The sequence below is a fragment of the Geotrypetes seraphini genome, chromosome 12 (assembly GCF_902459505.1).
Source record: "Geotrypetes seraphini chromosome 12, aGeoSer1.1, whole genome shotgun sequence".
In the NCBI taxonomy this organism is placed as follows: Eukaryota; Metazoa; Chordata; class Amphibia; order Gymnophiona; family Dermophiidae; genus Geotrypetes; species Geotrypetes seraphini.
In genome coordinates, this window is record NC_047095.1 from 14,576,882 (window position 1) to 14,593,695 (window position 16,814).

General features: G+C 44.3%; 1 protein-coding gene across 2 annotated transcripts in view; it reads right to left on the reverse strand.

Moving 5' to 3' along the window:
* Window positions 1-16,814, reverse strand: part of CDC14A (cell division cycle 14A) — a 210,273-nt gene that overhangs the window by 167,938 nt on the left and 25,521 nt on the right. For both annotated transcript variants that reach the window (XM_033915989.1, XM_033915988.1), the window contains exon 3: window positions 15,186-15,261. In XM_033915989.1, the coding sequence (XP_033771880.1) occupies window positions 15,186-15,261 (76 nt within the window). The remainder of the gene's footprint in view (window positions 1-15,185; window positions 15,262-16,814) is intronic.

A 16,814-nucleotide genomic window follows, 5' to 3' on the forward strand; every position in this document is an offset into this window, starting at 1 on the left:
ATCACAAGAAAGTGAAGCGGCGATGCATGCACGCTTCGCCTTTTCAGAATTGATAGCTAAACACTCGAAACCTTTTACCAAAGATGATTTTATCAAAGAAAATCTAATTAAAGCCTCAGAAATTGTTCGTCCTGCAAGTGTGAAGATTTTTCAAACCTCTGTCTTGAAATACAGTTGCAGAAAGAATGACTGATTTAGCCAGCAATTTAAGTGATCAGATCAAAGCAAAATCATCTAGTTTCGAAGCTTTTTCCATTGCCTATGACGAGAGTACGGACATTGGGAGGGGGGAGTCCTGACTGCTTGGAGAGGCTGCCTGGGAGGGGGGAGGCCTGCCTGCCCTGTCACTACCTGCCTACCAGCCACTAGGCCTGCCTGCTCTGCCCCCTGTCCTGGCCAGCCACTAGACAACCAGAGGGGGGACAGGGTACAGAGCGCAGAACTTGGCAAGGAGTGTGGGGTTGGGTGCAGAGCCTGGCAAGGAGAATTTGGTTCAGAATGTCATTTTTCTCATTTTCCTCCTCTAAAATCTAGGGTGTGTCTTATGGAGCAAAAAATACGGTATTTATCTTTTGCTTTAGGAAACATGTATCACTGTTTCTGTGGTGTTGCATTGAATGCAGAATCTAGCTTCGTGGTGGTTCAATTTAACCTTTGTCTATGTATTTCTATTTCATCCCCCCTTTTTACAAAACTGTAGAGCGTTTTTTAGTGCCAGCCATGGTGGTAGCAGCTCTGATGCTTGGAATTCTATGAGCGTCTGAGCTGTTACCACCATGGCTAAAAACCACACTACAGTTGGGGGAGAGGTTAGTTTGTGATTACATATTCCTTACTATGCGAAGGTGTTTATTGTGTTCTGTGTGTTCGAAAGACATGGTTTTCTGTTAGGACTGATTGTGCAGGATTGATCTGTACTAGTCTGGCTTGTTTAGTTTTACAATGGGTGTACTGATGTTGTACTGCTCACTGCAATATGTAAAATGCTGCCTTTTCCTAGGTACACTCTTGTATGACGTGTGGATTGTTATGAAAAATCATGTTTTTCATACAGATGGGGAGGTGTCAAAAAAAATGATGGTGCCCCGAGTGTCACATACGCTAGGTACGCCACTGGGTGTAGGCTCTCTCATTGATGCTAATGGAATCCTTTTAGAGTGCATTCTGTTCACCCTGTACTCTCACTAGCCCACCAGAGGTAAAGTAGTATAGTATCAGGAATAAAGGGAGTATAATTTCTGTTCATAAAATACATAACAAAAAATAAATTTAAATGAAAGCAAAGTTTAAATTCACAAAGCTGTTATCACTCCTCTACTGCAATACATATTCAGTGAAGTGCTTTGTGGGGAAAACAGCATTTCATAACCATTTAAGACTTCAGGACAGGATAAAATGATTCAATTTAAAATACATGGGAAAATTATGCTTACAAAATTTTGAACTGCCTTATTTTCACTGCACTAACAGAATAGAAGCTCAAGATGTGTCATGTAAAAGAGCAACAAATTATAGCTTGACAAATTATGAAGAGAAAGAGAAAAAATGAAAACTAAGAGAAATATACTTCTCTAGGCTCTGCAAGGATATCAAAAGTTTCATCAAGAGAATAAAATACTGAACCACATTTTACTGAAGTTAACTCCTTGAGCTCCTTTTTTAAGCATATCTTCATAGTAGTAAAGACAGACCTTTAATACCATATAACACCAACAGATCTCCAAAAGAATCCTGTATATATCTAGGAAGCAGGTTGGTACAGGAGTGTCAAACCTAGCCTAATATAAGGCAGCATGAGTTAAAATGCTATGGAATGGTTTTAACACCATTCCTTCAAGCTCAAAATTCAGATTGAACAGTTTCAAGTAGACTCTAGAAAACTGGGGCTGTGGTGGTTGCTGACTAAGGAGAGATATTTGCTAAAGAACATAAGAACATAAGAACATAAGCAATGCCTCTGCTGGGTCAGACCTGAGGTCCATCATGCCCAGCAGTCCGCTCACGCGGCGGCCCAACAGGTCCAGGACCTGTGCAGTAATCCTCTATTTATACCCCTCTATCCCCTTTTCCAGCAGGAAATTGTCCAATCCTTTCTTAAACCCCTGTACTGTACTCTGCCCTATTACGCCCTCTGGAAGTGCATTCCAGGTGTCCACCACTCGTTGGGTAAAGAAGAACTTCCTAGCATTCGTTTTAAATCTGTCCCCTTTCAACTTTTCCAAGTGTCCTCTTGTTCTTTTATTTTTCGAAAGTTTGAAGAATCTGTCCTTCTCTACTCTCTCTATGCCCTTCATGATCTTATAAGTCTCTATCATATCCCCTCTAAGTCTCCTCTTCTCCAGGGAAAAGAGACCCAGTTTCTCCAATCTCTCAGCATATGAGAGGTTTTCCATCCCTTTTATCAAGCGTGTCGCTCTCCTCTGAACCCTCTCGAGTAACGCCATATCCTTCCTAAGGTACGGAGACCAATATTGGACGCAGTATTCCAGATGCGGGCGCACCATCGCCCGATACAATGGCAGGATAACTTCTTTTGTCCTTGTTGTAATACCCTTCTTGATTATGCCTAGCATTCTATTTGCTTTCTTAGCGGCTGTTGCGCACTGTGCCGTCGGCTTCATTGTCATGTCCACCATTACCCCCAAGTCCCTTTCTTGGTTGCTCTCATTCAATAATATCCCTCCCATCGTATAGTTGTACCTCGGGTTTCTGTTTCCAACGTTGAATTTCATCTGCCATCTCGCCGCCCATTCCCCCAATTTGTTCAAGTCCCTTTGCAATTCTTCGCATTCCTCTTTAGTCCCAGCTCCACTAAATAGTTTTGTATCGTCCGCAAATTTTATTATCTCACACTTCGTGCCTGTTTCTAGATCATTTATGAATATATTAAATAGCAGCGGCCCGAGCACTGAGCCCTGCGGAACACCACTCGTGACCCCCATCCAGTCCGAGTAGTGGCCCTTCACCCCTACCCTCTGTTTCCTACCCGCCAACCAGTTTCTGATCCATCTATGTACGTCTCCGTCCAATCCATGGTTCTTCAGTTTCCGGAGTAGACGTTCGTGAGGCACCTTGTCAAAGGCTTTTTGGAAATCAAGGTATATGATGTCTATGGGGTCTCCTCTGTCCATCCGTTTGTTAATTCCTTCGAAGAAGTGCAATAAGTTCGTTAGGCACGATCTCCCCCTGCAGAAACCATGTTGGGTTGTTTTCAAAAGTTCGTTTCTTTCCAGATGTTCATCGATGTGTTCTTTAATCAGTGCTTCCGCCAGTTTCCCCGGAACCGAGGTCAAACTCACTGGTCTGTAGTTTCCCGGGTCACCTCTTGATCCCTTTTTAAAGATGGGCGTGACATTGGCTATCTTCCAATCCTCCAGGATCATGCCTGTTTTCAAGGATAGGTTGCAAATTTGCTGCAGTAGTTCCGCTATCTCCTCCTTTAATTCCTTCAGAATTTCTATCCTGTCATAGAGCGTACATTTCTCTATTGGGGTGCTACGAGCAGGGTCCCTGATTTTCAATTTTCCCAATTATCTCCAACTACTACTAATCCATTGCTTCCACTGGGAATGGATCCTAGTGTTTTCCAGCAATGGGCAGATAAGAAAGACAAGAAGATACCTGTATGAAACACAGGGTACTCTCATGCTGCTGACATCACTATGCAGCAATTTACCTTCTGCCAACCCATAACGGTAAAAAAACGAGATTGAGCAGCTGAGCAAAGGGCAGAATCTCTTTCTTAAGCACCGTGAGGCATAACAGTACAGTCCCAATTAAAGTAGTTAAGTCATTTCAAGTAGAGAGAGTGGGGAAACACAACACAAGGTATATTACCGCAACAGTGGCAAAAGCTGTTGAAACACTCCTGATGCATAGAACCCCGAAAACAGGGAAGCCATGGGATACAGTGACTTAAGTCAGCTGCAAAATAAACCTCGTGAATGCTGCGGTGCTCCTGCTAGTGCCGGAGACCCAAGTGCGTGCCTGTTTCATGCCAAAATGAGACGGCTCTATCAAAAGTGCATTAAAAACCTACCCAGAGCCAATCATTAAAATATTTTTCCCACTCTAAACAGGCTGCTTCAGCCTTGTCCGCCTGTGAATTCACGGGTGGACAAGGCCGAAGCAGCCTGTTTAGAGTGCTGCCGGCCTGCCGCTGCTTAGGGAGGTATGTACTAGGGCTCGCTCGCGGTCGGCGGGGTTCAGATGAGAGGGAGGGAAGGATGAGGGTTCGGCTGCGCGGCGGGGGCGGGTGCTCACTCAAGGATTCTGTTGCACAAGGGATGGGAGGGAGAGAAGGAGAACTGCCGGCAAAACCCGGGACTAGGGCTTATATTAAGACCTATCCCAAAAATCCTGCTAGGGCTTATTTTCGGGGTATATCTTGTTTTCAGGGAAACACGGTAGGTCCTAGCTCACGCTCGCTGTCTAACACCAGCTCTGGCAAGATACACATTTCAGATCCGACATATTGTAATCACAAAATAGAAAATAAAATTATTTTTTCTACCTTTTGTTGTTTTATTATTCAAATTATGTTGTTCCCAGGCTCTGATTTCTGTTTGTCTTCTGTTAACTCGCTCACCAGGGTCTCCTGCCCATTTGACGTTTTCTTCTTTCTCCGTGCTCACCATCCATCTTCCATTTCTGTACCTACTCTTCCAGTCCAACTAACACAAGCTCACTTGAGGAAAAACAATATCATCAAACCACACTCTCAAAAAATTTACAGCACAGTAAACACATAAATCATGCAAAACACAGAGCTGTTTGAAAGATACTTATATTTTCACTGGGAATATGGCAAACGGAAACCTCCAAGCGAACAACTTAAAAGGCTTTTACTGTGAAAATTACCATGAGGTAGGAAAATGCCTCAAATCCCCCTCCTCCACCAAACCAACTGCTAAGGTTGTAAACAAGGGGAGGCTAAGCGGGGTAAACTAGTCACAATGGAGCAATGCTCGTATAAGTTGGAAAAAAGCATACCACACATCGACAATGGCCAGCGTTTCGCTTCTAAAAAGCTGCCTCAGGATGTAAAGGTAGTTAATCCTTAAAAAAAATAATAAGAATACTTAAATTACTTAGCTCCAGGTTAAAACATGGCGACTCCTTAAACACAGAAAGTGGAAGACTATTTAACCTATTTAACCTCCACACTACAGTTTCAGCTGTGATTGGATACAGCTGAACATGATGTAATCTCAAGATTTAATCACAAAATTCAAAGCAGTAACTTCAAATTACAACAAATGATGCCATTCTGTACTGGAGTTTAACCCCCCAGATTCTTCATTCTCTAAAGTAAAAATCCAAAATAATTCTCTCCGCAAGAGTAATCGTTGTCTATTCAAATGACTCACAGGAATATGATCCACTACACAGCACCTCAGGTCTTTTGTGATTAAATCTTGAGATTACATCATGTTCAGCTGTATCCAATCACAGTTGAAACTGGAGTGTAGAGATTAAATAGGCAGGACGTCATCCACTTTCTGTGTTTGAGGAGCCACCATGTTTTAACCTGGAGCTCCAGTGAAAGTATGTCAGGGCTTGCTTCTGTCAGAGAAGGAGGAAAAGATATTCCATTGAAGCTAAGTAATTTAAGTATTTTTATTATGTTTTTTAGGATTAACCATCTTTACATCCTGAGGCAGCTTATTAGAAGCTAAACACTGGCCGTCGTCGATGTGTGGTGTGCTTTTTTCCAACTTAGACTAGCATTGCTCTATTGTGACTATTTGAGCATTAGTTGCCAATAAATATTTATTTTCCCGGTGAATTGTTGGTAAATTGGAGACCACTTTGCATTGCACAAGGCTTTCCCTTAGTGAAACATTAAAGGAGGAGGTTTTTTATGCCAGTGATTTAAGTTTACTCTGCTTAGCCTCCCCTTGTTTACAACCTTAGCAGTTGGTTTGGTGGAGGAGGAGAGCTGAGGCTTTTTCCTACCTCGTGGTAATTTGTTCGCTTTTAAGTTGTTCGCTTGGAGGTTTCCTTTTGCCATATTCCCAGTGAAAATATAAGTATCTTTCAAACAGCTCCGTGTGTTTTGCATGATTTATGCGTTTACTGTGCTGTAAACTTTTTGAGAGTGTGGTTTGAGATCCTACTCTTCCAGTGCCATATCCAATATTTCTGTTTCTTTTCCACTTGCCTCTCTCTTTCTCTCCCTTGCCACAAAAGAGGCAGCCGCTGCTGCTTTAATAGCCAAGGCTAGCACTTCAAACTGCCTCTTAAGAACCATGACCACTTTGCAAATCAGTGTGTGCTTCAGAATCATCCTTCCCTCACTAGGAAGGGAGGTACACTTATTCACTTGAGCTACCACAGAATCCACCTTCAGCTGAGAAAACAGCTGTTGGAATTCAAGAGTCATGGAGTAAAGCTTGGATATAGCTTTCACCACCTTTAGGAAACCTTCTGGGGATTCCCATTGGTCAGTGACTAATGAGGTGATATCCAGATTTGCCGGAAATAAGGTAGTCTGTGCATTTGTCTCACACATTCAGACATCATCTCATTAGTCATTGACCAACAAGAATCCCCGTAAGGAGATGGAGGGCTGCCGAGGGTCCAACTTCAACTCACAGAGTGTGTCCAAAATAACAATAGTGGTGGACTTAGACAGCAGACTGAGGGATTATCAGACATCCTCCTGACCTCCAGCCCCAGACAGGGATCCCTTATCATTCAAGGACACAGCTGAGCCTTGCAGCAATAAAGGCATGGAAGGTATTTTCAGTCCTCTCACTCCTGCTCCCATTGGTCACCAATGCTTGGAGCTGGCTTCTTCCAAGATGGGGAAGCCTTCTTAGGAAGGAACTCTCCCTGTGTCAGTGCTGGCACACTCGCAGACAGCACAGCACTCCCCAGGCCTGTCATATAGGCTCTTCACAAGACTGACAAAGTATGAAAAACCCTGAACAGGTGGCTCCAAGGACCCCTGTAGGACCTCCGACTGAGGTTGTTGGACTTCCACTGCCTCTACACGCTTGTGTTTTACACTCTTGTTATGTGCAGCTTCTGAGCAGGATCTATTCCCTGTTGACCAGGCTTTTTAGGGTTCTCCCACCCTGGAGGACCCCGAAGCTTCCTCCCATGCCCCACAGAACATGGCCACTCTTCTGCCGACAAAACTGTTCAAAAGGCAAGATACAGGGGCAGATTGGCCTGAGGAATCCATTACAAATGATCCCTGGTCAAAACAAGGAGTTTTGAGGCAGATGGAATTTTTTTGAAAAAGAAAAAAAAAATCAATTAAAATCCAAAATGGCCATCACCAGTAAAATTGCACCAAAAATGGCCCATTGGAGCTTCCTTGAAACTCAGAAAAAGTGGTTTTAGAGGTGGGGGAACCTAACCTTAACCCCAGAAACCCTTAATTCTAACTTTTTCTGACTACCCCAATTTTCCCCATAGGGAATAAATGGGAGTACTCACTGTGGCTTCTCTTGTGCCTTGTCAGCTTGCAGCAGCCAGCCTACAAGGAACAGATTTCTGCCTCAGAAAACTACTGGAATACAACTCCACCACAGGAAATCTTCTGGCTGCCGGTCAAGAGAATTCCGACTGAAGACTCCAACTCCCGTAGATTCACACAACGCAACAAGGGTATCCCCGATACTCAAAAAGCACAGTTACTTACCGTAACAGGTGTTATCCAGGGACAGCAGGCAGCTATTCTCACATAAGGGTAATGTCATCAGCGGAGCCCGGATGCGGAAGCTCGCAAGCATAGTTGCTTGAAGAAACCAGAAGTTTTGAGTCGACCGCACCGCGCATGGGCGAGTGCCTTCCCGCCCAGCGTAGGGCGCGTGTCCTCAGTTCAGATAGCTAGCAGAGAAGCCAATTAGGGGAGGTGGGTGGGTTGTAAGAATAGCTGCCTGCTATCCCTGGATAACACCAGTTACGGTAAGTAATTGTGCTTTAATTTAATTGTGGAGGAGCGTGTGGCGCAGATGTTGGAGCTACAGCCTCAGCACCTGGGGTTGTGGGTTCAAACCCCGCGCTGCTCCTTGTGACCCTGGGCAAGTCACTTAGTCCTCCGTAGCCCCAGGTACGTTAGATAGATTGTGAGCCCACCGGGACAGATAGGGCAAATGCTTGAGTACCTGATTGTAAAAACCGCTTAGATAATCTTGATAGGCGGTATATAAAAACCTAATAAACTTGAAACTTGAAACTTTATTGCAGGACAAGTAGGCAGGCTATTCTCATATATGGGTGACCTCCAATCTAAACAGAATGGGATGGTGGGAGTGTTGGCAATTTAAGAGAATAAATTTTGTAATACTGTTTGGCCAAACTGCCCATCCCGTCTAGAGAAAGTATCCAAACAATAGTGAGAAGTGAAAGTATGAGCCGAGGACCAAGTAGCAGCCTTGCAAATTTCCTCAATAGGTGTAGATCTGAGGAAAGCTACTGAAGCTGCCATTGCTCTAACTTTATGGGCTGTGACTCTACTGTGTAGTGGTAATCCAGCCTGGGCATAGCAGAACGAGATACAAGCAGCCATCCAGTTGGAGATGGTACGCTTAGAGATAGGATGTCCCAACTTATTTGGGTCAAAGGAGATAAAAAGTTGAGGAGCAGTTCTGTGTGGTTTGGTGCGTTCCAAATAGAAGGCCAAAGCACGTTTACAGTCCAGAGTATGAAGAGCTATTTCTCCAGGATGAGAATGAGGCTTTGGAAAGAACACTGGAAGAACAATGAATTGGTTGAGATGAAATTCCGATACCACTTTAGGAAGGAATTTAGGATGAGTGCGAAGGACCACTTTGTCATGACGAAACACCGTGAAAGGTGGATCAGCAACCAAAGCTTGCAGCTCACTGACTCTTCGAGCAGAAGCAAGGGCAATGAGAAACACCACTTTCCAAGTGAGATACTTCAGATGAGCCTTGTCAATTGGTTCAAATGGAGGCTTCATCAGTTGAGCAAGGACAACATTGAGGTCCCAAACCACAGGAGGTGGTTTAAGAGGAGTTTTGACATTTAAAAGTCCTTTCATGAATCTGGAAACCATCAGATGAGCAGAGAGGGGTTTCCCTTCAATAGGCTGATGGAAAGCCGCAATTGCACTGAGATGGACTCGGATAGTTGTAGACTTGAGGCCAGAAGTGGATAAGTGCAAAAGGTAATCCAAAACAGAAGATAAGGAGGAATGTTGAGGCTCCTTATCATGAGAAAAACACCACGTAGAATATCTAGTCCATTTTTTGTGATAGCATAGTCTAGTGGTAGGTTTCCTAGAAGCCTCTAAAACATCTTGCACAGATTGAGAAAACTAAAGAGGAGTTATGTTGAGAGGTACCAAGCTATCAGGTGTAGAGACTGCAGTTTGGGATGAAGCAGATATCCTTGACTCTGTATAAGCAGAGAAGGAAAAACTGGTAGAAGGTATGGCTCCCTGCTGCTGAGTTGAAGTAGAAGGGAGTACCGAGGTTGTCTTAGCCACCGAGGAGCAATTAGAATCATGGTGGCATGATTGTTCTTCAACTTGACCAGAGTCTTGAGAATGAGAGGGAATGGAGGGAATGCATATAGGAAGAGATTCGTCCATTCCAGAAGAAAAGCGTCTGCCTCGAGGCAATGAGAAGAGTATATCCTGGAGCAGAACTGAGGCAGTTTGTAGTTGTGGGGAGCTGCAAAAAGATCTATCTGAGGCGTTCCCCACTGTGAAAAGATGTTATGATGAGGCGAGGAATGGAGTGTCCATTCGTGAGTTTGTAGAAGATGACTCAAGTTGTCCGCCAAGCAATTCTTCGCCCCTTGGATGTAGACAGCTTTGAAGAAGGTGTTGTGGCGGATTGCCCAGTCCCAAACCTTCAGAGCTTCGTGACAAAGGGAGGCAGATCCCGTCCCTCCCTGTTTCTTGACATAATACATGGTGACTTGGTTGTCCGTCCAAATGAGGATTACCTGGTCGTGAAGATGATGTTGAAAAGCATTGAGAGCCCTGAGGATTGCTCTGAGTTCCAACAGATTGATATGACATTGACGATCCGTACTGGTCCAGAGGCCTTGAGTTTGGAGACCATCGAGATGAGCACCCAAAGCATAGGTCGAAGAATCTGTAGTGAGGACCTTCTGATGGGGGGGGGGGGGCATTTGAAAAAGCAAGCCTCTGGAGAGATTAGAAGTGAGCATCCACCAACGGAGAGACTGCTTCAATGAAGGAGTGACTTTTATGTGGCGAGAAAGTGGGTCGCAAACCTGCGTCCATTGAGATGCCAGGGTCCACTGAGGAATTCTGAGGTGAAGTCTGGCAAAAGGAGTCACGTGTACTGTGGAGGCTATGTGACCCAGAAGTACCATCATGTGTCTCGCTGAGATGGAAGAGCAGGAAGACACTGTATGACAGAGTTGAAGAAGAGCTTCCAGACATTGTTGTGGAAGGAATGCTCTGAGTTGCATAGTATCCAGAACAGCTCCGATGAATTGTAGATTCTGTGAGGGCTGAAGATGGGATTTGGGAAAATTGATTTCGAATCCCAAACTTTGTAGGAACCAGATAGTCTGTTGGGTCGCTACAATAACCCCCTGAGATGTTGAATCTTTGATGAGCCAGTCGTCGAGGTAGGGAAATACCTGAAGACCATGGTTCCTTAGAGCTGCCGCTACCACTACCAGGCACTTGATGAACACTCTGGGAAATGAAGCCAAGCCGAAGGGCAGCACTCTGTATTGATAATGCAGATTCCCCTCCCGAAATCTGAGATATTGACGGGAGGCCGGATGAATGGGAATGCGAGTGTAGGCCTCCTTGAGATCCAGAGAGCATAACTAGTCGTTCTGCTCGAGAAGGGGATAAAGGGATGCCAGGGACAACATGCAAAACTTTTCTTTGACTAGGAATTTGTTGAGAGCCCTGAGATCTAGAATGGGCCGCAGATCGCCTGTCTTCTTCGGAACAAGGAAGCAACGGGAGTAAAACCCCCTGTTCTGCTGTTCTGGGTAAGTTGCAGCTGTACTCATTCGAGGAACGCAGAGAGAGGGGAGACATGATCGAGACGTTCAAATATGTCACGGGCCGTATTGAGGTGGAAGAGGATCTCTTTTTTCTTAAAGGACCCACGGCAACAAGAGGGCATCCGTTGAAAATCAGGGGTGGGAAATTTCATGGCGACACCAGAAAATATTTCTTCACCGAAAGGGTGGTTGACCGCTGGAATAATCTTCCACAAACAGGTAATTGAGGCCAGCAGCGTGCCAGATTTTAAGAAAAGATGGGATTGGCATGTGGGATCTCTTCATGGAGGTAGTTAGGGGGTGGGCCATTAGTGTGGGCAGACTAGATGGGCCATGGCCCTTTTCTGCCGCCATTTTCTATGTTTCAAAGGAACTGGTTCGATGGCATGGAGATGAAGCAGAGCTTGAACTTCCTGAAGAAGAAGGGCGGTCTGGAAGGGGTGGAAGGATACTCTCTTGGAGGAAGTTCTGGTGGAACCTGAGTGAAATGAAGAGAGTATCCTTCTCTGATGATGGTCAGTACCCAGAAGTCGGATGTAATTGTCATCCATCAGTGGTAAAAATGATGGAGACAACCTCCTATAGGAGGAAGAGAAGTCAGAGACAGAATGATAGAGGTTATGCTCTGTTTGAGACAGTCAAAAAGGTTGTGAAGCCTTAGGTGCAGCAGAAGGTTGAGATTTTTGTTGCTTCTGAGGCTACTGTTTCTTAGGAGGAGGGTGATTGTAAGGAGCCGCTCTTGGAGCAAAACGCCTCTGATAGATAGGAGGACGTGTAGTTTTGGCAGGAGTTGGCTTTGGCTTAGGTCTGACAATAGAAGCAAAGGATTTTTCATGTTCAGACAATTTCTTGGTGGCTGCCTCGATAGATTCATCAAAGAGGTCATTGCCTGCACAAGGAATATTGGCCAAGCGGTTCTGAAGATTAGGGTCCATGTCAATGGTACGAAGCCAGGCAAGGTGACGTACGACTACAGAGCAAGCAGCTGCCCGGGCAGACAACTCGAAGGCATCATAAGACGACTGAAGGAGATGTAATCTGAGTTGTGGTAAAGAAGCAATGACTTCTTGAAATTCAAAGTGTTTTTGAGTATCCAAATAACTCAGAAATTTAGGTAAGAGAGTTATGAGGAATTCAAAATAAGTAATAAAATGAAAATTATAGTTGAGGACTCTAGAGGACATCATAGAATTTTGATAGATACGACGTCCGAATTTGTCCATAGTTTTCCCTTCCAGGAGCAACGGTGGCATAAACCTTGGAAGGATGGGATCTTTTTAAGGAGGACTCCACAAGCAGGGATTGATGAGATAACTGTGAGTTGTAAAACCCTTTGCGATGTACAGTTTTATACTTAGAGTCCAATTTGCCTGGAACAGCTGGTGGTATAAGGAGTCTCCAGGCATCTGGCAAAAGTCTGAGACAAAAGCTTGTGACGAGGAAGCTTAAGTGACTCTGCTGGATGTTGAGGTAGATGCATGACTCCGAGATACTCCTTAGAGTATTAGGAACCAGCACGTAATTGAAGGTCCAAGTCAACAGCCATCTGATGAAGAAAAGAGGAAACAAATAGCTGATTCACCAATGCTTTGCCTCGAGAAGGACTCGAGGTCGTCCAAGCAGCCTGTTTCGAAGATGAAGCTTCAGCAGGAAAAAAGGCATCAAAAAATATGGATATTTGGACGAAGCAATCGAAACCGCTGCATCCTCGAGGTGTGGAAGTGGAGACCTCGATCGAAGAGTCGGCGGTCTAGTCGAAGTAGGAGTAGACGTTCTTTTGAAGAAGAACTATGCCTGGAAGTATGCCTCGATGAGCGCCTCGATCGTCGGTGAGAACAGTGCTTGGAAGCAGATCTCGAAGATCGAGGAGACTTCACCTCGGAGACAGAAGCAGCCGATGCCACCAAAGAATGGATACGACTGGAGGCTGTAGATTGAAGCTCCAGAGGCTTGGTGGAGGAACCTCGATATGCACTCCCAAAGACTCTGCTCCTTGTATAGAGTGTGAGGATTCCTGCCGAGGCACTTGCAAAGATTCTGCTCCTCGCTTTACGTGCTTAGATGCCAGACCAGACACTCGCAGAGACTCTGCTCCCTGCAAAGAGTGTGTAAGCTCAGACTGAGGCAAAGGAAGCAGCTCGACCTCGTGAGAGTCTGCAGAATGCCCAGGCTGGATGAGAGGAAGAAGCTTCAGTCCCATATTAGTAAGGAACTGAATGAATTGCTTCTCCAACATGGTCTGGAAAGAAGCCGGCAAGGATGGATCCACGTCTGAAACCGGACCACCTGCTTTGGCTGGAGGTTCCACCGAGGCAGTGTAAATGTGCTTCGACTTGGAAGTCTTAGGCACCTTAAGCACCACCGCTGGAACTTTCTGCTGAGCTATCTGACCTGAGGATACAGGGGAAGATACAGCAGACGTCATCGAGGAGAGAGCCGCTGCAAACGATGAAGGTCTGATGAGGCTCGAGGTGGAAGCAGTAGGAGTCTCGGTCGAAGGTGAGGCCGAGGTCGCCTTCGAAGTCGAGGGATCAGAGGAGGAATCCATCCCAAAGAGCTTCTCCACCAAAAGACGACGTCGTTTAAGGGCTCAAGGTTGAAGAGTACCACAGCGCTCGCACGACTTCGGTTGATGATCTGGCCCAAGGCACATGAGGCACTGACAGTGTGGGTCCGTATGGGAAATCGCACGCTGGCACTGACTACACTTCTTGAAGCACGTTACAGGCCGGGACATAGAAGGAAAAATGGCCGCCGCAAAATCGAAGCCCTTGGGCTGCGGCCGAGCGGCCTGCCCTGGCAGTCGGACGGAAGATTGAAAATTTTTTTTTTTTTTAAACTAGAAATAAAAGAAATAAAGTAAGAACAGCGATTCGTAAAGAAAAAAAATACAAACCGCGGTTCAGAGAAGGCACGAAGTAACAAAGTTAAATGCAGAGAATCAAAGACAGACTTCTCGGCTCTGCGGAAAACTGAGAACTGAGGAGACGCGCCCTATGCTGGGTGGGAAGGCACTCGCGCATGCACAGTGCGGTTGACTCGAAACTTCTGGTTTTTTTCAAGCAAGTATGCTTGCAAGCTTCCGCATCCGGGCTTTGCTGATGACATCACCCATGTGAGAATAGCCTGCCTGTTTGTCCTGGGATAAAGGGTTGTTACACAAGGGCCTCACAGCCTGCACTCGCGCATCTGATAAATCAACAGGTGAGCAAGCACCCAGGGAAACAGATCCCAATCTTTCAATGGATCACAAAGCAGGCTGGCTCCACAGGTACATTAAGACAGTGTTTCTCAACTCAGTCCTCGAGTACCCTCTTGCCAGTCAGGTTTTTAGGATAGCCACAATGAATATGCATAAATTTGATTTGCATATGTTGCCTTCATTATATGCAAATTTCTTTCATGCATATTCATTGTGGCTATCCTGAAAATCTGACAGGCAAAAGGGTATGCCAGGACTGAGATGAGAAACACTACCCTAAGAGATGGGCTGCTGCTCGCAGGCCAGCCCTCACGGGTTCGCATCCTTTCCCTGATGGAGTAACCCCAAGAAGCCACACAGAAAAAGAGAACTGACAAATACCCGAAAATAATAATATGAAGCAGAGCAGATCAGAACAAACCATTGCAATTCGCTTGCACAAGGATAAACTGAAAAAGGAGCTATTCTCCACTGGTGAAGGGGAGGAGTTGAAAGATGTGAATGACACCCTTCTGCAAAGTTTGCAACTAAAGGAGGACAACAGCTTCAGTACAGAATCCTATGTCTTTCCAAACAGAATTCTGATTGCCTATGAAGTGAATATACGTATTTAGTCCATCTTTTGCACTACCAACAGTTCAAAGCTCTTGTCAGACTCCATTGCTTGCAAATCTGAATTCTACCCCTTCATTCTCCCCACCCTTAAAAAAATAACACGACAATACATTAGCTCTATTTATATTACAATACAGCCAAGAAGAAGAGAGCCAAATAAGTTAACATGTCTTTTGTGGTTCACTTGTTTAGCAAAAAGGATCAATATCAGTTTCCCCAGTGAATGTGGCTCATGGCAAGCCAACAATGTCATTTTTCAAAGCCAGTTAGCCATCCAAAGGACAATGCTGAACTTTACACCTTAGCAACACTCAGATTTCAAATATCTAATAACATTTCAACAGAATACCAACAAAGAGAGAGATGCAGCAAAAATAAAGTCACTCACCTTAAGTTTCTTGTTTAATTTGCAACAAAACCTGTACAACATTGCCAAGTTCAGAGGTCCAAAATCTGCATAGAAGCTGAAAATAAAGACAAATTAGCCACAGCAAATTTAAACCATTTTGTTTTATGACTTTCTAAGGTGGGGTTCCTACCTCAGTGCCGAATTTACTTTTGCTTCCACAAAACATCACTCAAATATGTTACAAAAATCATCATCATCATCAGACTCAAAAACAAATATGAACAATATAGCACTCAGCCAAGCTTATTTACCCCTAATACTTTCCCCACAGTGATAAAATAAAAATTTTGCTGTTAGAATGGTACACAATTCCTGGTGGCATTTGAAAAATTACCCACTGAATATAACAGTCTCTGACAAAAACAAAGTGTTCGCTATTTAAAATGATGTGCCATGTGTAGAGTAGGCTGGGATATTGGAGACAAACTAATTACCGAAGCCTAAAAGACCTTTCTGTTTCATTCTTTTTTTCTAATTTTGCCTTTTCAGAAGTGGACAAAAAGAGTAGGGCTCATGAACAAAGCTATCAACAAAAGCAGTTATTTTCTGCTCTTCTTACAGATGCAGCCTGCCAAATTTCTTAGCAAAAGGACTCAAAAAGCAAAAACATATTACTCTAACTGGAATAAATTTTTTTTTTTTAATGCCATAACATACTACTTGTAAAATACATGAAAAAATCTGATAACAGAATTAGTGTGTGCTATCTGAATACATAGAGACAAAACCAGTAGTAAGTAAATTTGTCTTTGGATATTCAAGTGTTTTGATATCTTGCATTAGCAAGTACTGACAAGTTTACATTTTAAACACAATTCATATCTTTTGAATTCAGGAATTTAAAAAGCCCCACACGCTAGCTGAGTAGGGATCCATGTGCTCTCTTTCCCGATAAGACAGCTAAATATTTCAAGATACAGGCAACTGGGCAAAAGACATAAGACAGAAAAGCACAGTTACTTACCGTAACAGGTGTTATCCAGGGACAACAGGCAGATATTCTTAACTAATGGGTGACTGCACCGACGGAGCCCCGGTGCGGACAATTTTAGGCGATTGCATTCTAAGAACTTAGAAAGTTCTAGTTAGGCTGCACCACACATGCGCGAGTACCTTCCTGCCCGATGGAGGCGCGCGGTCCCCAGTTTCTTAGTTTCCGTGGAGCTAAGAAGATGCGTTTTTTCAACGGCCATTGAAATACTTTTCGCTTGCCTTCCCACTCGCGTATTTTTTGTCTTCTGGAAGCTTTTCTTCCTTTTTTTCTTAATTTCTCTAAAAACCTATGCAGTTAAGTGAAATATTTAGCCCTTAACCGTGTAAGTGCCAACTCCACCCCCTGGAACGTCCACAGCCAATTTCAGCTTAGGTACTAGCCTACGAATATTCAGTGGCACTACCTTGTGAAATGGGACTGAATATTCACAGCTAGCCACAGACAAGATATTTAAATAACCAGGAGCCTCTCCAGGCTGTTTCAGTCACTTTGAATAGTTCAGCGGCATGTTTTTTGTGCATCACTTATAATTGAGCAGAGGACAAACAGTGACTACAAATATAGGCATATACCAAAAACTGATGAATACCAATGGTCAGGTCATATGTAGGCAA